Here is a 23669-nt window from a genome sequence, read left to right as displayed (position 1 = left end):
CCTTTTCTTCTTTCCTCCCCACCTTCCTTCTCTTCTCCCCCCACCCTTTTCATATGGCAGAGACAGAGTTAGGAAGGATTTGCTCAAGCCCTCCTTTTTAACAGGAAGAATAAAGGAGGATGAGAAAAACCCTGCACCAAATTACCAGCTAATCAAGGACGGTTAACATTGCTGTTGCTTTGGTAGTTACTCTAAAAACAAACAAACAAACAAACAAACAACTTGGGGTGGGGAATGAGGGGTTGGCATTTGAGAAGATTTAAAAACGCATCCTGACACAGCCCCAGTGACAGCATTCATTCCACCATTCACATATCTCGAGGACTGCCCGAGAGAGGTGAGCGTGTGAGTGAGAACAGTGCCCAACCCTGGCAGCCTCTAGGCTAGCAGCCGAAAGAGAAGCGTTTCAGAGGCCAAGGTGGGAGCAGAACCTGGCCCCCAACTTCCTGGGAACCCACAGCGCCTAATTTCCCGGGGCCCAGCGTCCATTCACTCCTCCCAGCGTGGAGGCCGTGCCCCTCCGCGAGTTACCAGCCCCGACCTCGCGAACCCATATTCCATCCCACCGCCCCCGCCTCAAAGCGAAGAGGTGGGCACCTGGGACGCGCGTCCTGCTTTTTCTGCCCGGGCTCTCCTGTCTCCTCCACTTTTGTCCCCGACGTCCCAGAACAGCGGAGCAGGACGCGGCATCAGCCCTGGGAGGGCGCAGCCTGCGAGCCTCCAGCGCGCTCAGGGCGCGGCGAGGATGCTAAAGGACTGCAATGGCCAGGATGCAGACCCCAAGCTCAAATTCCTGGGGAAGACACCCGCCTCCCTTTCCCTCTGTCCCCTCTCCGTCCTCGCTCGGACCCGCTCCTCCCCAGCCCAGACGCCAGTGCTCAGCGCTCCCTCGCTCGCCACTTTGCAAGGAACTTTGGCCGGCTCCCCTGCGCCACCGGGAGCGGGATGTTAATGAGAGAGCGTGGCCTGGCGCCGCGAGCTACCCGGCTCCCGGGTCGCGATTGGCTGCGGCGGGGCGGAAAGATGACGTTATGCAAATGAAGGGGCGGGGCCTCGAGGCGCGGGCCCCGCCTCCTCCCTTTGGGGTTAGTGTGCCTGTGTTTAGCTCTGGGGAGAGTCAAACTGGATTCCATAGGGAAAGCCTGCAAATCACTTCTATTTTAGCAAGGAGAAAACAGAATCTCCATCCAGCAGGGTCCACCCCTCTCTCTTTCTCCCTCTCCTCTCTCTCTATCTCTCTTTCCCTCCCCCCCTTTCCTCTCTCCCTCTCTCCCCTTCCCCCCACCCTCTCTGGTGTATCTGTCTACGGCAACCAGCGTCCTCCTCATCTACACGCAAAGGAAAGAAACATCTTTGGTTGGGAGAGAAGGAGGAAAAAAAAAGAGAGAGAGAGGAAAAAACTTGCCTGGTTGTGGAAAATGACACTTGAAGTAGCAAAGCCGGCAGCGCGAGTTGAGTCTATTGTTTCTTAAATTGCCATCAGGGTTTTTTTTTTTTTTTTTTTCTTTTTTTTTTTTCTTCCTGCTTCTTCAAGTGAAGGTACCTCTACAAAAGGAAACTCCAGCCCCTCCTGTCCTCCACCGGCCTGTGATCATTACAAAAAAAAAAAAAAAAAAAAAAAAAAGCAAAAAAAAAAAAAAGCACCCAAACCAAAAATCAACCAACCAAACAACCCCCAACAGCCAAGCATACATCTCTAATTTTATTATTTTGGTCTTTTCGTTGGATTTTCCCTTTCTTCTTTTTTTCGGGTTATCGCTCAGTTTTGAGCAGAGGTTTACATTTTTTACAAATTTGCTTTCCAGCCCGCCTTGATCTTCTAAGTGCGAGTTCATCGTCCGAGAAAAAAAAAATCTCTGGTTGGCGTTTTTGTTTCTTTTCTTTTTCTTTCTTTTCTTTTTTTTTTTTTTAAATTTTTTTTCAAGGGGGAGGAGATTTTCCACAAGAAAAGGTTGTTTTCATGTTTGGGATTCAGGAAAGCATCCAACGGAGTGGAAGCAGCATGAAGGAAGAGCCGCTGGGCAGCGGCATGAACGCGGTGCGGACGTGGATGCAGGGCGCCGGGGTGCTGGACGCCAACACGGCGGCGCAGAGGTGGGTACCGCGCGGGGACTGCGGCCGAGGTGAGCCGCGAGCGGGAGAGCCGGGAGGCGGCGGCGGCAGCGGCAGCTGCCGCCGCGGGGCCGGGCCGTGGGGTGCGTCCGCAGCCGCTGCGCACCGCTCTCCGCCGGGGCTCCGAGCTCCCCAGCCGCTGTGCCTTCGTCGCCTGCGGCCGGCCGGAGGACCCGGAGCTGTCTGCGAGGAGCCCACGCTTTGCCAGCACTTTCCCCTGCCTCGTCTGTGACTGTTTTCATTTTGTTTTAACCCAGAAGAGGCGTCTCGACACAGCATGTTGGATATCTGTGTTTTATGTTTCTATGTGATTGCTCTTTCTTTTCCGGCCGGCTGTCTTTTCTTCTTTCCCTTCTTTCTTTCTTCCTTTCCCTGTTTCTTTTTTTCCTCTTTCTTTCTTTTTTCCTCTTTCTTTCTTTTTCTTTCCTTTTCTTTCTTTCTCTTTTCTTTTTTCTTTCCTTCTTTTCTTTTTCCTTTTTCTTTCCCTTTTATCTTCCTGCCCTTCTTTTCTCTTTCTTCCCTCTTTCCTTTCTTCTCTCCTTTATTTTCTTCTCTTCTCCTTCTTCTCTTCCCTCCTTCCATTTCTTTCGTTCTTCCTTCTTTCCTCTCTCTCTTCCTGCCTTCTTTTCTTTCTTCTCTTCTTTCTTTCATTTCCTTCTCTCGTTTCTTTCCCCCACCTTCCCTTAATTCCTCCCTCACTCTCTTCCTCCCTTCCTCCCTCTCTCCCTTTTCTTTCTCTTCTTTCTTCAGCTTCCCTCCTTTCTCCTCTTTCTCCTTTCCTTACCTCTCTGTCCCTCCTGTTTTCTCGTCCCATTTCTCCCCTGAGTCTTCTCTTATTTCTGCTATCTGGTTCTCCTTCCCTCCCTCTCTGACTTTCAGTTTTTCTCAGTCTACCGGTAGAATAGCAACTCCCAACTTTAATTCTGACATCTCCTAAAAGTCTTCTCCACCCCCTGTCACCATGGCCTCTTCCAGCCCCTCTCTCACTCGCAGCTCCCTAGACACTAGACCGTGTGTCCTGAAGGCATTGCCCTTGGAGGTTGACCTGAGGGAACTTTCCTGGGCACACCCAAGGCCCTTTCCCAGGCTCCTGGTCCCAAGTGAAAAATGGCCTTTTCCCCACCCTTAAGCCACCAGCTGAGCTTGGGACAGTGGGAGATCTGGTGGCCCCAGGCCTTATCGGACTCAGAGTGCGGAAGGGGAAGAAGGAAGATGACTAATTACATCATCTCCAGTTTCCCTGGGCTGGGGACAAGTGTCCCTAACACTGTTCCCATCCCTACTGAGTATTAGGATGAGGGTGGGTGGTAGTGAGAGTGAATTGGGTAACTGGGCTGGAAGTGAAAGTGTGTGCGCGGGGCGCTCGTGTGTGTTCGTGTATGTGTATGTGTATGTGTGTGCCTGTGCGCGCTTGTGTTGGGCAAGTCCGGCTGTCAGCGGCCGCCTGGCGCCCCAGGCGCTCCAGCCTCCTGTCGTCGGCCGGCGCACTGAGCCAGCAGCCCCGGCCTTTAGGATTTCTGGAATGAGTATGAGGATTTCTGCGGTACAGCGAAACTTTGTTAGGACAGGTCTTTAAGAAAACAGCCCTCTTCCCTTTTTCACAGCGACCACCCTCGACAGTTCTGAGCCCCGCCCTCGGACCCTTCTCCACATGCTTTTTGGTGGTGGGGGGATGTGGCTTCCCAAGGCCAGGCACTCGCAGTTGGCCGGAGCGCGAGGGGTTCCTGGAGGGTGGCTGCTGCGGCGAGACGCCGAGCGTGTTTTCCATCCATTCCCACCTGCCTTGCTAGCTGAGACGTGAGATTCGCGGGGTGCCGGAATAGAACTGTGGGTTCTATTCTGCGAAGGTGTGTTCACTTCATCCACCGCCACTTTTCTTTCTCCCCACGCAGCGCGTGTCAGGTAGGAGTAAATGCTTATAGCGTTTCATCTCGCGCGCAAAATCCAAACAAAACTTTCACACTTCTTCAGCGAGTTCTGAGGACTCACCCGTCCTTGGCGGAGAGGACCAGAACAAGAGGGGACATGTGTGTCCCGTCGTCAGCTGGGTCTATGTCGCCTGAAGGGGCGTGAAGAGCGCCCACTGGATATTTTGGGGGAAGAGGAGGTGGGTGTTTGAGGGTTCGAGTGTGTGTACAGGGTGACAAGGGGCGCGGGTCGGCGTTCGGTTTAGCCATCTAACTCTGCGTCTTTGGCCGCAGCGGGGTGGGTCTGGCCCGGGCTCACTTTGAGAAGCAGCCACCTTCCAATCTGCGGAAATCCAACTTCTTCCACTTCGTCCTGGCCCTCTACGACAGACAGGGCCAGCCCGTGGAGATCGAGAGGACAGCGTTTGTGGGGTTCGTGGAGAAGGAAAAAGTAAGTGGGCGCAGCGCTGTCGCCCCTCGTCCCCGGCTCGGCTCGGGAGCAGGCCCAGGAGCCTTGGGCGGTGCGCCCTTCCTTGAGTGCAAAGCATCCATAACACACTTCTGTGTGGGGGTCCCCAAGCCACTTCCCATCCCGGACGAACCCAGGGTCTTGGTCCACTGGCTCCTGCTCCAAAAAAGTTCGCACAGAGCCCCCAGAGCTAGAGAGAGACAAGCCTGGCTCTACAATCCACAGCCTTGGGCACCCGGGATGAACCCGCCATCCACTACCAGATCATGCACCGCCTGCCTCTGGTGGCCCGGGCACTAGCCCCTAGGCCCTGGGAAGAGAATCGCCTGTGTGTGCCCGACGGAATTTTCTTTTGGGAGAGTGGGAGCAGTCAGGAAAGGGGGGGCGGAGGAGGGATCACAATTGGCCGCAATTTCTGCTGCTACCGTGGCTGGCAGACTGGCCAGCGGGGGTCCCGGCTGGGGGAAAGTTGCCTCGAAAGTTGGTCCACTCGCTCACGCAGACCTCTCTCCTGCATCTCTTGTGTCTTTGCGTCCTGATGCAACCCAGGAAGCCAACAGCGAAAAGACCAATAACGGAATTCACTACCGGCTTCAGCTTCTCTACAGCAATGGTGAGTCCCGGGGCGGGTCTGTGCCCTCACCCTGGGGCTCCGGGTCTGGGCAGGGGGCACAGGGAGCTCCAGGTGGACGAAATCCTCCAGCGAAGGTCAGTCACCCGCCTTATTCGAGGTGAACCAGCCTCTCCTAAATTTCGCCCTAGGAGGTTTCACCTGAGGAGGCTCCGAGTGGCCCAAGAGCCTTACCGGTCTCGCTTTTACCTGGGGCCAGGTGTAGTGCCTCATCCATCCTTGAGCCACTTTCATTCTTCCTCCCCTATCCTGAGGCCTGTTCCTTTGGCTTGACCCAGGCTCCAGGCCCAAGTCCCCTTGAGTTTAGGGGCTAGGAAGGGTCATGGCCTTGAAGGCTGCAGGCGAGAGCAGAGGGACTCTTGTGAGAATAGACAAGTCGGAGTACCCCCATCCCAGTCCCAGCTGCAGACCTTGGGGTCTGGCTTCCGGGAGCGCTAAGGCTAGATCGGCAGCACCTCTCAGCAACTCCCTCTGGGGAAGGGAGATCCTGGCTGTATTTTCCAGGACAGTGGAAGTTCCAATCAGCCTTGGAGCCCCTTTTGTGATATGTTTGGGGGTTTCGTTGTTATTTTTTTGTTGTTTAGTTATTGTCCACCCACCCTTCATTGCCTCTCACTTAATTCTGCTCCCTTCCCTCATTTCCAACCCTAGGGATAAGGACGGAGCAGGATTTCTACGTGCGCCTCATTGACTCCATGACAAAACAAGTAAGTTTCTTAATTTTGGGCCACGGGGGTCTCTAGGTCACAAAATTCAGGACAGTCAAGAAGCTAGTTGCTCCACCACAGGAGGGCTGGGACTCTAACTCTAAAAGCCAGCGGGGGCGGCTCAGACCACACTCGCACCGCCTTCCAGTGTCCATTCATGCGCTTGTACCGCCGCGTGGGGATGAGGGCTCGACGGCGCCGTCCCTCCAAGGGAACTCGGGCCTTGTGAATTAAGACTGCAGGGTGCTGAGTGGCGAGATTAAGGGCTGAACTTCCTCTGACCCGGCCAGGGAGCCCCAAAGGGCGCAAAAGGTGCCCAGGGACCCTGGTGCGGAGTGGGCTGAACCTCTGAAACCCAAACTAGCCAGGCCTCCCCAGGAGGCAGAGGGGCGAGGGCCTGCGGGGGCGGAGGAGGGGTGGCAGAGGCGGCTTCCCCAGGAATGATGAGATGGGCTGAGAGCGCAGATGACCATTCTGCAGATTTGTTTTCAAAGGGAATGATGGTGAAGGTAGTGTTGAAAGAGGGAGCGACAATTGTTAGAGGATATTTTGCAAAAACCCTCCTGCTTTTGCCTCCAAGTTTGGCAGGAAGCCAGGCAGCATGAGTGAGCTTGTGGTCTTAAAGGTACATAGACGGCATTTTCTTAAGCTTCCAACACGCGGGTGTCAAGCAGTATACATTAAGGTTGAGTTATGGTTTAAAAGATACAATTATGAGCCGAGTCAGAAAAGAGGCCTGACGTTTTAATGAGGCACAGGAGCTTTTTCCCCTTCTTCTTAATTTTAAGAAAAAGTTTAGTTTCAGAATTAAGTAGCTGGTTAGGTAGTTGGAAGAGTTAGTAGCAGAAAAAAGAAGACAGTTTTATTGGGTGGGGGAAAGAAATCAGAACAAAGAAAAAGTTATCCATTGTGTACTAACCAGCAATTTAGCAAGAGGATTAGAATTTATTTACTTGATTGTGATTTTAGAATGTTTCCTTTAAAATAAGAGAAATGATCTTCTTTCATAGATATTGGCTAAGAAAGTTTCAAATTAGGGTATATATGCATATTTAAAAATTGTTTTTAGATACAGCACGCTTAAATATGTGGTAGAAATGCCACATTAATAAGCTGTTGGGCGTTTAAAAAATCTAATATTCAAGAACCAATTTAATAACAGCTATTTTTGATGACCACGTTCATATTTCAGTGTGACACAAGTAGAAAACAAGAGTATGAAATCTATTTGTTAAAATAAAAATAAATATTGGTTGAAATCTGTTTCATGTTATTTGCCTAAAATATTTGGCTTTCTTAAAAATCTGTTTATTTCTCAGTTGATTGCTCAGAGTAAATCACCATTTATACTTTTGGTCTTGATTTCATTTTCTTTAATGGATTTAATCATTACATAGGATAATTCCCTTTCATTTGGACACTGCCTTTTTTTTTTTTTTTGCCTTCCAAGGCAGAAACACAAAAGCCTGATTTTTAATAATTTTTTTTTCTTTTGCGATGTCAAAATAAAAATGTCTTAAGTGGAGTTTTGTTTTCAAAAATTGCTTTTGATACCCTGGATATCTTTTCCTGCCATTCTCATTACAGGAAAAAAAAAAAAAAAGTTGGGAGGGAGAGGGGGAAAGTAGGAACTCTAAGACATATTCTCTATATATTTATTAGGATTTACTTTGTAAAAGATAAAAGGAACACCTACACAAATCAGTGCATATGGCCTGTCTGCTTGTGCAACATTGACCAATGAAATATTAAATTATAGGTAGCACTATGAAATGAACAATTGTAAGAAGCACAGAATTAAGACATGTTTGAAGCGATTAATCGCTCTCTGATGTAAACCTCCTCAAAATTTTATTTTAAGTCTCTTTAGTCAAAAAGTGCCACTACTAACTGATTTTCCCATTATGGGATGAACTGACTTTATACTCTCATAAAAATGAGGGGAGAATCGTCTTTTGATTTTTTTAAGGCAATACATCAAATATCATTTTACTAACAAGGTCATAGAGCTTAAGAAGAACTGCAGCTTAAGGCATTCTTTGACCACTTGGTGTCATAAATTCTATCAGGAAAGAGGGAGGAAGAGAGACAGAAAGAGAGAGAGAGAGGAATAAGAACAAGATTAGTTTTATTTTCGATAATAGCACTTATGAGAAAGTCATTTGCCATAATATGACATCTCAGTAAAAGTCAAAATTATAAATGCATACAGTGATATATTTTGGTGGGGAGTGGCCTGAGAAAAGGTTTAATAATTAAGTCTAAAAAATATCACGAAAAGAAATATCTCAAAGCATACCTGTGTGCTCTCATAATAATTGTTTAAATAACCACCTCTTTGTAGCTTTCACTTTGAAAGGCAGTTCCTACTCATTATCCAATTGCTTGTTCTTTGATTATGTGCTCCAAGAGTTTTGGAAGTAGGTTAGCTTCTTGTCTACAGGGTTAATACAATGGCCTCCAAAAAGCAGATAGATCAGCGTGAAGAAGCTTAACTTTCCCTAGGTGTGACATAAAAATAATTTATATTTAGCCTTAATGAGTAAAACAGTGAATCTTCATCTAACTTGAAATTATTCTATCATAATTAAATACCAAGTCTGATTTAAAATTTCTTGAATCTTTGATTTTAGTTTAATATACAGTGGCTCCTTAAATCAGATGTAAGTCTTGATATAAACTGATTGATTAAATGATTACATTTCTTTCCTGTGAAATTCTTCCTCATAGACTATGGATTTTGATAATTATTTAGAGTACAGAATGAAACATTTCTGGTGTGATAAGTTCTGATAACATCAATTGTGGAAGGAATACCTAGCCACTGTTCAAGTGTCTTTTCTTAGCTGCCTGTTCATTATAACATTTTTCCTATCAGAGACGCAGCTTTATGTGAGTGATTTCATATCCTTGACTAGAAAGTGGGGTTAAAACGCAAAAGGAATTTCGGGCAAGCAAAAATTAAAACTATTTGTGCATTCTACATTTCCATAGACTGTTCTTGATCTTGAGTGGAATTAGCAGCATTGAGATAAAAAAGAAATGTACTCAATCAACCAAGATGTATTGGTATGACACAGTATTTCACACCTTTTCAAAGTGTCTCATTAGACTATTTTGGGTAATGACTCTTAATTTTTGGACTCTACCAGGAAAGATGAAGCTTCATTAGAAATAAATATGTAAGAATCTGAGATCCCTTATCCCTATGCCTTCATTGTAAAGCACACGGGATATAATATTTTAAAAATTCATCCACCAACTAGAAAATAAGAGGCTTGCTTTTGGGAAGGGTTGTTCAAAACCAAGTTTAGCTGGACTAAAAATAGTTTGTTTTCGTGTCATTACTGTTTTTGGTATTCCATTAGTGAGCATGCAGAATGCCCTGTAGGACCCAGAAGTTTATGGCTGTTGCATCCAGAAACAATATCTACTGCAGAAGCTCAAATGAATCCAGTGGGGGAGGTCTGAGGTTTAATGGGCATCCTGTCAAATTTTCATGTAGTATTTGAAATACGATTATATTCTGTGATTGCTATAGTGAGTTGTTTATCTTAAATAGTTTTTTTTTAAAGTTTAGCTTATCTCCCCTCTTACCATCTTGCTTTAAAAGAGTGATATTTTACAATTCAAAGAAAAGATACCAAATTGTATTGTTATCAAAACAAAACACTCTCTTCCCCTAAACAAAAGCTTGTTTGAGAAGCAGAAGATCGTAGTCACATAATCCTTGTATGTATGGATTTGAAAGTAGGTGATGTAGTGAGGAGACTGTGAAAAGGGTCCCAGGACGGTGGGGGGTCCAAGGTACAATCATCAGAAATGTTATCAGGTTTCTCTTCCCAGCTAGACTTCTTTATATATTTGTTTTGATCTTCCCAGTACTTTAAGTTATTGATGCAAGTGTATTTTTTTCCTATTGATTGTTTCATTATATCCTGCCATGGCTACATAGATTTGATTAACAATCCTTTCAGTTCATGGTTCTTCATTGGTAGATAAACACATTTTCAGTATATCAATAAGTTCCCAAGGAATTCACTAGGCCAGCAGAGAGGTTCTTTCATATATTTGGGGACATAAACAAACAAAAAAGGACACAGCAAGTTTATAGTCAGAGGCCATATTTCAACAGCTTTCTCTCTCCTTTGGTAACATGTCAAAAATGCAGGTGATTTAAATTTCCTTGCACATAGAGGAATGAAGAAGTTTGGAATTTTTATGCATGATCAGGACCTGTGTTTGGGAAAATGTAAACTCATCACAGTGGAAAATGTGTTGTTTGGAGTCTGGGGGTGAAAACAAAGCTGATGGTTTTGGAGAGATTGCCGGAGCCAGATGGCCTAGTACTTCCCCAGTCTGGCGGGCCAACTGCTCCCTCCTGGATAATATACAGCCATTTGTTCGGGGATATTTACGCTAGAGCTGTTTCCATGTGAATGTTTGAACAGCATTAAAAATGAACATATTAGTAGAGATGCATTTATTGAACTCGTATGACTGTACAGATAGTCTGTTCTCTCTGTCTTATATTGCTGAGAGCAATGAAGGAGTGTTTGGACATTGGTGAATTGTCTACATAGTTGTTGAGCAAGAATGATCTGGTCTTAGTGAGCAATTAAAATACATCAATGTTTGGAATCAGACTAATGGAAATAATGTTAGCACCTACCTTGAAGCTCTGTTGTGAGAATTAAATAACTTCATACATGTTAAGGACTTAGAACAGCAACTGGTACAAATTAAGTGCTTAATAAATTAGATGCCTTTATTATTATTATTATCATTATTGCCCCATTGGGTTGACAAAGCCAGTTGTATTTACTAATATAGGTGTAAATGTAGTTTCCATAGGAGTGAAATATCTTTTATTTGTGCTAGAAAAAGAAATACAATATGGGATTGTTAGAGTGATTTAGTTTTTTATGGTGTTTGAATAATATAAGGGGTTTTAGCTCTTTGAGACATAAAAGATGCATTCTAAAGCTAACTGCTTTTGGTACACATTCTCTTTTTATTCAGGGCTGTGATGTAACTGAACAGCATACTGAATATGATATCATTCCTTCGCAACTTTCCTAATTCACTTCTGAAAACGGGCCTGCTTAGCTGCTGAGCTGAAATTACATCTTTGTAATTTGTTCACCAGTAGCCAAGCTGCTAATTGAAGCAAAATTATTTTTTTATTTTATTCCACTACTAATGTTGGATTGCTGTTTGACACGTTGTTTATGAAATGTCAGATTTGTAGTGCTTCCTTTGGCATGGTTTAATTTTTAACTGGTGTGCCTTCACCTACTGGAAATTTCTAGGACCAGATTAGCTAGCACCCTTTTTCTAAATTTTTTTATTTTTTTTATTTTTTAATGACAAGCAGTAGAACTTGGTGGTTGAATGTAATGATTATTATTACAGTGTGTTGATATTGTAGGTTGCATATCATTTTTTGATTAGCTCAATTCTTGGTAATTTGCTGCCAAAGGCTTGTTGACAGTTTGCATTCAGAAGACATTTCACTTGTGGTTAAAGCAGGTACTTTGTATATTCATGAACTTACTCTCTTAGGTGACAAAGTAGGTTTGGCCTTTTATTTTGTAAGGGGAAAAAGGAGTAACATATTTTCAGGGTATTATTTCGATTTAAATAGAAAATTAGGAGTCTTCGTTAGTTACTGATAACCTTTCTTTCCCCTCCCTCCAACCCTTTCTACCTTCCTTCCTCTCTTTTTCTTAATTTCTTTTCCTTTCTTTCCTTCCTTCCTTTTTCCTTTCTTTCCTTCCTTCCTTTTTCCTTTCTTTCCTTCTTTCTTCTTTTCTTTTTTTCTTTTCCCTCTTCTTCTTCAACTAATGATGATAGATTTCCTTTTGTGTGGTTATAAATCAAGAAAGGCTCCTAATGAAAATATTTTGTTTCTAAAAATCCTTTGGATTTTGCTGAACCAAAGTCAAAAGTATTCTCTTCACTGCCTTTATTTTGGCATGGAACACAAAGAGTTAAAACTATTAGAAAAGTAAACACAGAAAAACCATGTTCAATTCTCTGTATTTCCTTTGGCATCCTATTGAAGTGTGATGCCGGTGTACATTCACCGTGTATTTTTTCGTTTTACTGTGTGGTCTTTACCCATAGTAAGTTTCAATTAACTTTTAAGACCTAGAGGTATTTAAGAAAAGCTAGAATGAACTATGCTTCACAGTATGCCTTCCAAAACAGTGGCAACTGAGGCAGGTTTTGTATATTGATTGACTGGTTGGTTTTCAAAGATGTTACAGGTTACTTTATAATTGAGCGTTTGGAATTGATGATATTTTATTCATAACAGTAAAGTTTCCAGAGTTGTTTTTGCATAAGAATGTGAAAGTTTAACAGTTTCTATGTTTTCTTCTTCTTTTAGTTAATTTTTTAAAATATCCTTTAAAAGCCCCTTAATCCGAAGTGAAGAGAGTATTAAAAAATAATATGAGGTATTTTATTTCTACTTATTAGAGTATGGCAGTAGAAAAGGCAGGCTAGTATATCACAAAAATAAATCTGTTCCAAATATATCCACTTTTGACAGCTTGTTTGTCAATTTCACCAGGTTTTTAAAGTTGAGATGAGGTTAATGTTGTTTACTATTTAACTCTTCCTCTTATGCAAGCATTCCTGTCCCCTTAAGGGATTTATTTGCCATTGGCAGGATTAATTTAAACATTGTTTTCTACTTGATATTGCATTTTTGTTTCTTAGGTTGCAAACCTCAACTTGATTCACTATCAACTGATTTACTTAAATAATACATTTTATATGATTTTTCTCCCCCTCCCACCCATCTATTAGCAGGCATCCCATCTTCACTTCTGATAAACACATTGATTTATTTAAACCAGTGTTGTCTTTGTCCCTCTCACAACAGACAACCTTCCTCACAGTGAGCAGACTCATGATTTACTATGGAGGATGAAAATAAGCCTTCTTCTTGGTGTTCCATTGTCTGGGCCCTAAACCAGCTGTCTATTAAAATGGTTTCACTTAAAACAGCCAATGCTGTTTATATGCTTCTGTGATCTCCCAGCTGATCCAACCCCAACCAGCTTTACTCATACACCACAGAGGCACATATTTAAATTAGGAAGAAATGCAGAAACTTCTCCCAAAGTTGGTGTTAGCAGGATCCCTGTCCTTTGGGGCTTAAAGTCTGGGTTTGCCGAACTGTGGACCAGCGTTGATGTGTATGCTAAATGTAGATGGTAAAACTGATGCAGGGCTATCAGTTGGGTGTGCAGGCTGCAGGGAGAACTTCATGGCATTTTGAAAATTCTTATTGTTGCCACTCTGCATCAGAGATATTCATCAAAATGAATTTATTATATATTCCTATACTGGATCCAATCAGGATGTGGATTTCTGTGCCCATACCTTCTGTATGATATGTGTACATGTGTGTATGTGTGTTTAACAATACTTTTCAGTAGCAAAAACTGCTTTGATGAGGTTAGAGGTGGATCTGTCTTTGACTGAATTCCGCTCTAGAGCTAACCTCATTACACTGAGTTTCTAGTTTACTTTAGTTACAGGATTTTAGTCCTACTCCATGGTGGAGTTGCACTTGCTTTTATTTCAGAAGTCACAGAAGCAGCACTGCTTTCTCTGCCTTTATATGCTGAAAAATATTGTTCTATAGAGGCCCCAAGGAGAGGGAAAGAAGAAACTTCACGCGTTCCCTCCTCTCTAGAGTTCCTAACTATTTCTGAGCAAATCCAGACTGATGGTTTCATTTTTCTATGCTTGATTTGGAGAAAGATTCTGTTTTGACTGTGCTGCTGGAAGCGTAGTGGCAGCGTGGTATTTGGTGAAGAGATGTATCATGGAGGCACAGGGCCTTAAACAAGTGATATTCAGTCACCAAAGAAGTGACACAGGATTTCTGGTAGTCTGTATCATCTGCTGTTTGGGGAAGCCATGAGTGTATTAGCATTGCATCCATTGCATATCATCATGGGCCCACTAATTTCAATGGACCAGCAGTCTTAGTAAAACTAATATTTGTATCATCTAGAAAGAATTGAAATGAGAAGATCTGATGTAACTGATAATTCCCCCTGCCTCCAAAAACCAAGCTTTTGTTTATATGTATATATGTATATATATGTGTATATATAGAGAGTATACAAAAAATATATATAGTATACATATATATATAGTAGGGAAAGCCCCATCAGTATCTGTGAATTTATTTACCAGGTTACTTCTTTTAGCTTAGCATGACAAATATATTATTTTTTAAAGAGTGGTGGAACCAAAACATGACAAATATTAAAGCTGAAACAGAGATTATCACAAGTATTTAGAGAACACACAAACCATGTAGTGATAATAGGATTTAGAAGAAATGCTTCATTAGAGTTTTTTTAGCATCATGTATGAGATCTAATGAGTAATTTACTGTGTTTTTAAAAAATGTTTTCAGCAGTGATTGCAGGAAATAAAAGAGGCAGATATAATTTTTGGTTTTCAAAACATTTTTAGTTAATGCATTTTCTTGAGTAATGAAAATGCTTAGGATTTCGAAAAGGTCTTTTAAGAATACAGGAAAGAATCATCAATGCATGCTGAAACTAGTGGATGAAAATTTGACACAGAATAAGATATTAACACAATCTAGATTACCTCTGCAGAAAATAGTTATGAATCGCGTAGGGTAAAGTAATAACTTTACCCTGGGGAAACCTGGCTGATGATCTCTGGTGGATAGCAAGCACCACCTTAACCAAATGGTCAGAATTTATGTTGCCAATAGTGGAACTAGTCAACAACATGATTTGATACACTGAGAAGAACTCAAGATCACCTCTGTGGTATCCTTGCCCTGAAGTACATAACTTTAATCCAAGCCTGAGGAAACGCAGGCAAACCCAAATTGAGGGATGTTCTACAAAATAACTGATATTTTGTATTCTTCAAAAATATCAATGTCATGAGATATAAAGACTCAGAAATGTTCCATATTAAAGGAGACGTGACAACCAAATGCAGCATTGGATTTTCTTTTGCTGTAAAGGACATTATTGGGTAACTGATGAATATCAGTAGGGTCTGCAGATTCGATTATTATATCAATGTTAATTTTCTGATTTAGATGACTGTACGGTGGTTATGTAAGAGAATTCCTTGTTTTCAGGACATACAGGCTGAAGTATTTAGGGCATGTGTGCAATTTACTTAATAAATGATTCAGAAAAAAATACAGAGAAAAGAATAAAGCAAATGTAATAAAATATAAATATTTTGGTAATCTGGTAAAATCTGGATGAAGAGTATCTTGGAATTCTTTACATATTCTTGAAAGTTTTTTGTAAGACTACAAGTATGTCAAAGTAAAACCATTTTTAAAATACAAGGTATAATAGGTTAGCTGTAAAAAGTGGGTTTGATGGGCCAGTGGTGGAGAAGTATTTTCTCCTCATGTAAGTACCTTTTCTCATTTTTTATTTTATTGCAATGTTTATTTTGTAAGGGGATCAGATACCATAACCACAGTACTCTCTGAGGATCTATACACACTGGGTCTTAAGTTATACTCATGATTTACAGGTTCTGAAAGTCCCAGGTTCAAAAACAAAGCACATTAGAGCCAACTACAAGTTAGTCTTGTAGCATCTCTGTGTACTATATAAAGATAGTCTCTGGCTAATTTAAGTAGTTTTGTCATCAAGAAATTGAGGGTTATGGGAATGTGTGAAAGTAATTTTATTAACAATTTGAAACCGTGTGATATTAGTATTATGCAGCGATACAGCGTTAAATTAGCTAAATGTAGCCCAGTGCAGAGCCCTGCTCTGCTAATAGCTGAGTGTATTGCTTTGGACCAGATATTAACATGTAGATCCATGAAAGCTGAGGTCCCAGGGAACCTTCTTGGTGTCCTTGAGTAAAATGTTTGCTTTGCAAACACATTACAAAAAAAAAACAGAAAAAACTATCTGGGCTGGTGAAGTGTTTTGGGACTCCAGATTTTGAGAATCAGATGTAACTCTTCTTAGTTTAGGGAGATAACTCTGTGACTTAAACCTCCACACACAGCATCTGACAGCGAGTATTCCTGTTTGGGTGGGTGTACACCCTGTGAGAGCACATGTTCTCAGCCTGTTGACGGGAAGAGGGATTTTTCCTGATTGATGAATCATTGCAAACATGACACAGTTAGTGAATGGACTCCTTAGTTCACCTACACTTGTTTTCTACTGCTCACCCCTAGAAGACTAAGTGTAGAGCCTGGAGGTAGTAAAGTGAGGAGGCAAATACATATCATTTAAAAATAAAATCCAAATGCTTTTTTATGTTTTCGGTAAATAGTATCTTAGTCTGCTGAGCCTTCTGGGTTTTCCCTCCTTATGGATGAGATTTATTTGTATTCTGTATTAGAAGGAGAACTGTGGCTATCTTGCCCATCTCACACTCTGAACCAAAGATGTGCATCATGGCAAGGTGGTTGACGGGGCAGAGAGGAACATACCTTGTTCCATGCCTTTCGGGTTAATCCCAAATGACATACCTTCAAACAGTCAGCTCAGTGATGTCTTTGGCTCTTCAAAGCTAATTTGACCTTCAGTAGTGGTGAAGTGGTTAAGAACTCAATTGTGATCTTTTTTTTTTTTTCCTGCTACTTGTTTCCATTCTTAGCTAAAATTGTGCTTTTGCTTTTAGGCCATAGTGTATGAAGGCCAAGACAAGAACCCAGAAATGTGCCGAGTCTTGCTCACACATGAGATCATGTGCAGGTAAGAAATATCTTGGTCTCTCCCATTAATTAGCAAAGAGAAGATGGATTTGCATTTCAAATCTTGGTGAACTTTGGTCTTTTTTTTGTTGGGGGGAGGTACACATTTATCTTGCTTCTATAGACAATCTAAAAAGAACTGTTAGATGTGAGTATTCGGTAGTAAAGTGTCAGGCATCACAGTAGTTCTCAATTATTTATTAGATTTCATCCTGAAAGACGTACATTTCCATTTTGATATCACACTGTTAATGGGCACAAAGCACTGCTGTCCCCTTCTCCCTTAAAATCAAATAAAACAATATAACCCTTTTAGTGTTAATATATGCGCTCAACTGCGTTGCTACTAAAATGAGTAAGAGTTCTATTGATGTCAGCAGAGTCTTCTGTTTGGGTAAGACTTGAAAGTTATAGTTCCCCTTTCTAATTCTCCCACTTGAAAATATGACTGTCCACACTTAGGCATCATTTCTTCTTAAATTGAATGTGGGTTTTTGTTTTTTCTTTTCCCTTGCATCTGACCTCTTAGTTACCCTATATATAACTCTAATAATGTAGCTAATACTTCTCAGAGGTAGTGAGCTTTCAGAGGGATGGCAAAGATGAGTCCCTAAAAGGTATAAAATGACCCATAGATGAGTGTCTTTATTTTTGCCTGTAATCAGACTGAAGCTACATTTGAAAACAGGCAAGTAGACCAAATTAACTTCCATGGCCTCAGCCAGGCTTTCCACATGTGAGGGAGCAGGCCAGGGAACAGCCCTTTAACTTGTGTTCTTATTCTGCATAAAATGACACCAGCACTTTGCTCCTAATATATTCTGAATAATTGGATAAAGCATGAAGATGCCACTGTGCATCAGAGAAAGGCTACTAATTGCTTTGTTAACCATGCAGGCTCTTCCTGGCACAATGCTGGCCTGGCTGCTGACTATTACTGACCAATCCGTTTAGGGCTTCAGCTGCTGCCTCAGCATGGGTGGGCTTTATTTGCTGCTCATGGACTTGTGGGGGAAAGCAACCTTAATACTCTACAGGTGGAAAGAAAAAAGCATTTAATGTGCTTTCTGAGTGAAATCCCAAATACCAACTTCTTCTATGTCTACAATTGTGTATGGCTATACAATTTTCATTTTTTCCCTTTTAAAAATATTTCTAACATTTTATTCTAAAATATATAGGAGTTTCACGTTTTCATTTCAGCGATTTGTAAAACTTGTTAATTATTATGAAAACAGGTTATTTGTCTCTAATTTTAAAACAGTAGCAGAACCCCCAAGATGCGGCAATAGATTTCTTTATATTACTAGGCAAAAATTAATGTTATATTGTACATAGCAATTCTACAATAAAGCTGAGTTGCACCTTTCAGAATTGTGAGTAAAATTCATTTTGGAAAACATTAAAACATGACCTCTTTCTTCTTACTATCTTTTTGACCATATCTCTGTTTTGGCTTCTTACAATTAGCATGTCATTAGAATGAATTTTCCATGTTGTACTACATGTGATTCTAGCAAAATAGGAAACAGACAGGAAGATGGATCTCAACCAATGGGCCAAATAACATCTATATATCATAGATTTGCATCTCATATCTGCACATGTTTAGACTATGCTAGAAATCATTCTATTCTTGAAACACTTAAAGATATATTATGCCTTTCACACATAGGCCTACCCTCTATTAATGCAGTTTATATTTTTCTTGTTTTTAAAATTCATTGGTCCAAAGTACTTTATTATGCTGGTTGGTGTGCTTTACTGCTGATGTTCTTTCTATTTCTCAGAAACATAAAAATAGCAAAAATAAAATCCTCAAGCCACTGAAGGCAAATGATGATGTTTGTACCGCGTGGCTAAGAGGGAAAAGTCGTATTCAAAATGTCATCCTGCTAATGTTACAGATTACGGGTTTTCCTGGCTGCCTATAGATGTATAAGGGGTACTGTTTGTTTACCAGGCCGCCATGACCCTATTACACAAACCTGTCATCTATTGTGTGGCTAACAGTCTTTTAAATTGCAAATCTGATGCTCTTTAGGGGGCTTTAGGAAAAAAATTCTCACTTTCCACACTATCCTATTTCTCTTGATTTCTTGCCTGTTGTAAGTGGAAGTTGGGATGTGCTGAATTTGCACCAGGGGTGCAAATGCAGGCTCAATTATAAGCATAAAATTAGAGTCTGTTCCCCATTAATCAGGCTGGCTAATTGCTATGCACCACCATTAGCCATATGGTGTGAAAGACAGCTTGCTCTCCCCAAGATGAAATTTCTTCATTGCAGACATGAAATAGTGAGGGCCCTGGATTTTAAAATAGCTTGTTTTAGATATTTAATTTCTAAACAACTTTCCGCAGTGCTTTCTATCAAAGCTAACGGCACAATAAAACTTTGCGTTGATGTCGTGAAAGCTGTATATTTATAGTATGTTGGCTATGGTGAAGGAGACAGAGAATTTAGATTGACAAGACAAGGCTTGGTATGATCCTGTTTTGTTGCAGGCAAAGGGAAAAAAAAAAAGAAAAAAATGAGAAACACCAGAGAATTGTGTCTCAGGTGGTTGCAAATTTTAAAAATCCATTGTGTTCTGTCTAAAAGGTGACCCCACTGCCTGGGCTGGCTAAGGGACTTGCCACGATTGGATTATATTATAATTGTTATTACCACTCGGAGACAAAACCTCTTTGACTTGACATGGAGCCCTTTCTGTGAAATTCTGAGAGAGTCTCTGCCTTTTTGGTAAACTGAAATCTATCGTATCAATCATCATTACATTTTGCTATACCTGGTGGCTACGCTCTTAAAATAATACGGCCCAACACGTGATTTTCTAAAGCACGATTCTAAAAGGGATTTGATTAAAGGGCATCCTGACATCCTGTGTTTAAATGTGGATGGAAAATAGGAACTATGCTTGGTCAGTGAACCTAGTTCCCAGAGCTCTGTTTGAGGAAGACCTCTTTCCCTCATCAGTGTATGGTTTCTTACAGGACCATGAGTTCTCAGGGCCCCCTTGAGTTTCCTTTTCTTCCTTTCTCTTTTACTGACTTATTCTGATTCCATCCTTCAGATTCCCACTTAAGCATGGCTTCTTCAGGGAAGTATCCCTGGCTCTCAGCCTGAGTCAAGTCCCATTGTTATGTTGTCCTGTAAACAGTGGTCCCCTTTTATCCATGAAGGATGTGTTGCATGACCCACAGTGGATACCTGAAACTGCAGATAGTACCGAACCTTACATACGCTATATTTTTCCTATACATGCATGCCTATGATCATGTTTAATTTATAAATTAGACATAATATGAGATGAACAACAATGAGTAATAAAATAGAATAATTATAACAACAAACTGTATGAAAAGCTATGTGAATATCGTCTCTCTCTCTCCAAATATCGTACAGAATCCCAGCCTTTTGGGAGGCCAAGATGGGAGGATTATTTGAGCCCAGGAGTTCAAGACTGGCTGGGCAACATAGTGAGACCCCCCCCAACTCTATAAAAACTAAAAGAAAAATTAGCCAGTTGTGGTGTGCGCCTGTATTCCCACCTACTCAGGGGGCTAAGGTGGGAGGATAATCCAGGCTGCAGTGAGCCATGATTGCACCACTGCACTCCAGCTTGGGTGACAGAACAAGACCCATCTCGACACAAACAAAAACAAATGTTGTACGGGACCACAGGTAACTGAAACCGTGGAAAGCAAAACCATAGATAAGGGGGACTACTATCTGCTTTGCTTTTCTTTCATAGCACTCAGCACACTCGTAACTTTTTGCCCACAATCTGTCTTCCTTTGCCAGCCTGATTGCTTTTTGAAGGCAAGGAAGTTACTGGGTGTTCCTCTGTCTTCAGTTGTCCTATTTGTGAAATGGGGGATAATATTATTTATCTCATAGGATGGTGATTAAGATTAAATGCAATAATCCCCATAAATGCTTATCACAGTGCCTTGACACACAGTAAGTACTGAATATCTATTGTTATTATTAATAGTAGGAGTATTTGTGTGAATAGCAGCAGCAGCAGCAATATTTGCAGTGTGGGTCTAAGTACCCAGTGCGCAGTTGTTCAGTGTGAATGCAGATAAAAGAACTTTGAATCAAAGTGAAATGTCTACTGAAATATTCATGTACTTTGTTCATTCTAGTTGTGGTGGTTAAGGATGTTTTCATTTATTCTTTTAGTACCTACTATGTGCAAAACACTCAAAAACGGAGAGCCAGAAAAGACTTGGTTCTGCAGTAGGGGAGCTTATGGTGTGGCCTGGGAGATGATATCAGTTGGCAGATAATGAGACTGCACTCTAGAAAGGGTTGAATGTGATGAGAGGTTGAGGCAAAGGGCTATGTCTATTCAGAGAAGGGAGGAAGTACTTGTAGGTGGGTAGCAGGAATAGGGAGAGGGATTTTAGAGGGTACATGAAGTGTTTGGGCTTGTCTGTTGCAATCCAGCCAAAATTTCTCTGTGGAGAGTCCTGCAGGTGGATGGTCCTGAGTTCTGGATCTGGAAATAAAGTTATGGTCAAAGATAACTGACTTCAGAGGTCGTTTCCCAAGGGTGAGAGTTGAAGCTATGGGCTCAGATGGGATTGACAAGGGAGGGAGAATAGAAAGAGAAGTTATGGTTATATTCTTGGGGGAATAATCACGCTTAGCAAGAAGGCAGGGTGTGTTAGAGAATTCAGAAAAAGAAGCTTGAGCATAGGGAACATAGAAATAAAAGGAGGAGGCCAGGCACAGTGGCTCATGTCTGTAATCCCAACATTTTGGGAGGCCGAGGTGGGCAGATCACTTGAGGCCACGAGTTCAAGACCAGTCTGACCAACATGGTGAAACCCCATCTCTACCAAAAAATACAAAAATCAGCTGGGTGTTGTGGTGTGCGAACCTGTGGTCCAGGGAGGTTGAGGCATGAGAATCACTTGAACCCAGGAGGTGGAGGTTGCAGTGAGCAGAAATTGTGCCACGGCACTCCATCCTGGGTGACACAGTGAGAATCCACTCCATCTCAAAAAAAAAAAAAAGATAAAAGGAGGGTGTTTCAAAGTGGGGGAGTCATATAGCAAGTGCTAGAGAGATCCAGATGGACATGAAGGCTGAGAAAGCACCAGACGGTCACTGGTAAACTTTAAGAGGAGATTCAAGTACGTGCTGAGGGCCTGGATGCCTGTATTACGTGGTTGAAGTGGCAAGGAGTGACAGGGACTCTTATAAGAAGGATGTTGGCAGTGAAGAAACTAACTTAGAGAAAAGAAGGAGCGTCCTTTTAAAATTTTATACAATGGGAAAACTTGATAATGTTTGCAAACTGAAGGAAAGAATTAATCAGGGAGGGAGGAATGGCAAATGCAAAACAGAAGAGGAGTCCTTGGTGGGGCTGGTCCCAGGTAAGGCAGGATGAGATGGACCTGTGAGCTCAAGTACTTAGTGTGATGAGGATGGATCACATACCTTAAGACACGGGAGGAAGACAGAGGATAGAAGAGCCTATTTATGTCATGGATTCTTTAGAATCAAGTCATCTTTATAGCTATTAATCAGACTAGTCAGATAAATCATAGATCTCAGTCTCTAGCCACTTTAGGGAAATATGTAAAGCATCTTGTTTTTTCCTGTAAAGTTTCAAGTTTGGAATGATGCTTTTCTCCCATTGAGAAACGCACTATTCATACGAAAAAGTTCCATGTCCCTAAGATGAAGATCTGCCGATCCCATGACTGGGAATATTTAGGTGTTTCTTGCTCTAGTTTATGAAGCTCCAGAAATACACCACCTGTGTTAGGCTGGTGAGAAAGAGACTCGTAAGTTCACTTTTCTCTGGATGCGCAGAATTGTTTGGGAGACACACAATTCTGCTGAGGAAACGGCTGCTGATTTCAGTCCGCAGTGTATGTACCACACCAGTTGCTGGCTACCTATGCCCGAGACTGGCCACATTGTTCTCCTGTCACTGGGGTTGCAGGTTCGGAAGGGTTGTAAACAGTGGCCTGCTTTTAAAATCTTACCTGAGCGACAAAGCAAATTAGGAAAATCCAAGCCTTGCAAGATGCCAGCGTGGGAGAGCAAATCCCGAGTCTGTGCCTGATACAGAGCCCAGCACGCATAGTAGGAGCCTAAAAAATCGTGCTTTGAATGGATGAAGGTCCATCAGTCACACAGTAATGAGGACCTAATTATCATTGTGATTTCTTTTATTAACACTGTCACTTTTTCCGTTAAGTGCTTTTGCATCTGTTTCATCTACGGAATTGTTTCAGTATGAGCCCTCGTCTGCCTTAAACATGAGTGAATTCATTCTCCTTTCAGCTTTTCCTTCCTGGTTAATGCCTCTCCTGTGTATAGTGGAGGTCGGTGCCCACTCTTTGTCCTTCTGAGCTTAGCAGGAAGAACTATGGGCAGTTCCACCTGAAAAGGGAGAACTCACATGGGCAGGAAAGAGCATCGTGGCGACAAAGGAGAGGTCCTCGCTCTGCTCGGCTCTAGGAAGCCACGGGGGGCTTGATATCAGCTCAGTCTACAAGAAGTCTTTCCTTCCACCACTTGTGGTTGATTTTTAATTTTGAATATAAAAGCATATTGCCATATAAAGCAGAACACTAGGCTGGGCGTGGTGGCTTGCGCCTGTAATCCCAGCACTTTGGGAGGCCAAGCTGGGTGGATCGCTTGAGCCCAGGAATTTGAGACCAGCCTGGGCAACATGGTGAGACTCAGCCTCCACCAAAAAAATACACAAAATTAGCTGGGCACGTTGGCATGTGCCTGTAGTCCCAGCTACTTAAGGGCCCGAGGTGGGAGGATCACTTGAGCCCCAGGAGGTCGAGGCTGCCGTGAGCTGAGCTGAGATCACACCACTGCACTCCAGCCTGGGAGTACAAAAAGAAAAAAAAAAGCAAAACACTGCAAAAATATAAAAATTAAATGCATATCTTCCTTTCTTCCCCACTGCCTGTTCCACTCTTTATAGGTTAACTCTTTGAAGTTCCTACATTTAAGAAATATTTCCTGATGGCCTACTGTGTGCCAGGCTTAGTTCTAGTTGCTAAGGATACAGGGGTGAACAAAACGGTCTACGACTGTCTT

The 23669-nt window shown here is 42.2% G+C and overlaps 1 protein-coding gene across 16 annotated transcripts in view; it reads left to right on the top strand.

Moving 5' to 3' along the window:
• The first annotated feature begins 1319 nt into the window (after positions 1–1319).
• EBF1 (early B cell factor 1) overlaps positions 1320–23669 on the top strand; it is a 404490-nt gene continuing 382140 nt past the window's right edge. For 6 of the 16 annotated variants that reach the window (XM_025388336.1, XM_025388338.1, XM_025388331.1 and 3 more), the window contains exons 1-5: positions 1320–2094; positions 4314–4470; positions 5038–5101; positions 5771–5826; positions 16513–16586. In XM_025388336.1, the coding sequence (XP_025244121.1) occupies positions 1961–2094; positions 4314–4470; positions 5038–5101; positions 5771–5826; positions 16513–16586 (485 nt within the window). In that variant the 5' untranslated portion in view covers positions 1320–1960. Of the gene's footprint in view, positions 2095–3487; positions 4220–4313; positions 4471–5037; positions 5197–5770; positions 5827–16512; positions 16587–23669 lie in introns of those variants that run through there. The other 10 variants (XM_025388335.1, XM_025388334.1, XM_025388333.1 and 7 more) reach the window with 4 other exon arrangements.

The sequence above is a fragment of the Theropithecus gelada genome, chromosome 6, assembly GCF_003255815.1.
Source record: "Theropithecus gelada isolate Dixy chromosome 6, Tgel_1.0, whole genome shotgun sequence".
Taxonomy (NCBI): domain Eukaryota; kingdom Metazoa; phylum Chordata; class Mammalia; order Primates; family Cercopithecidae; genus Theropithecus; species Theropithecus gelada.
The sequence above is the reverse complement of the archived record's forward strand: the minus strand, read 5'-3'. Positions and strand labels throughout refer to the sequence as shown.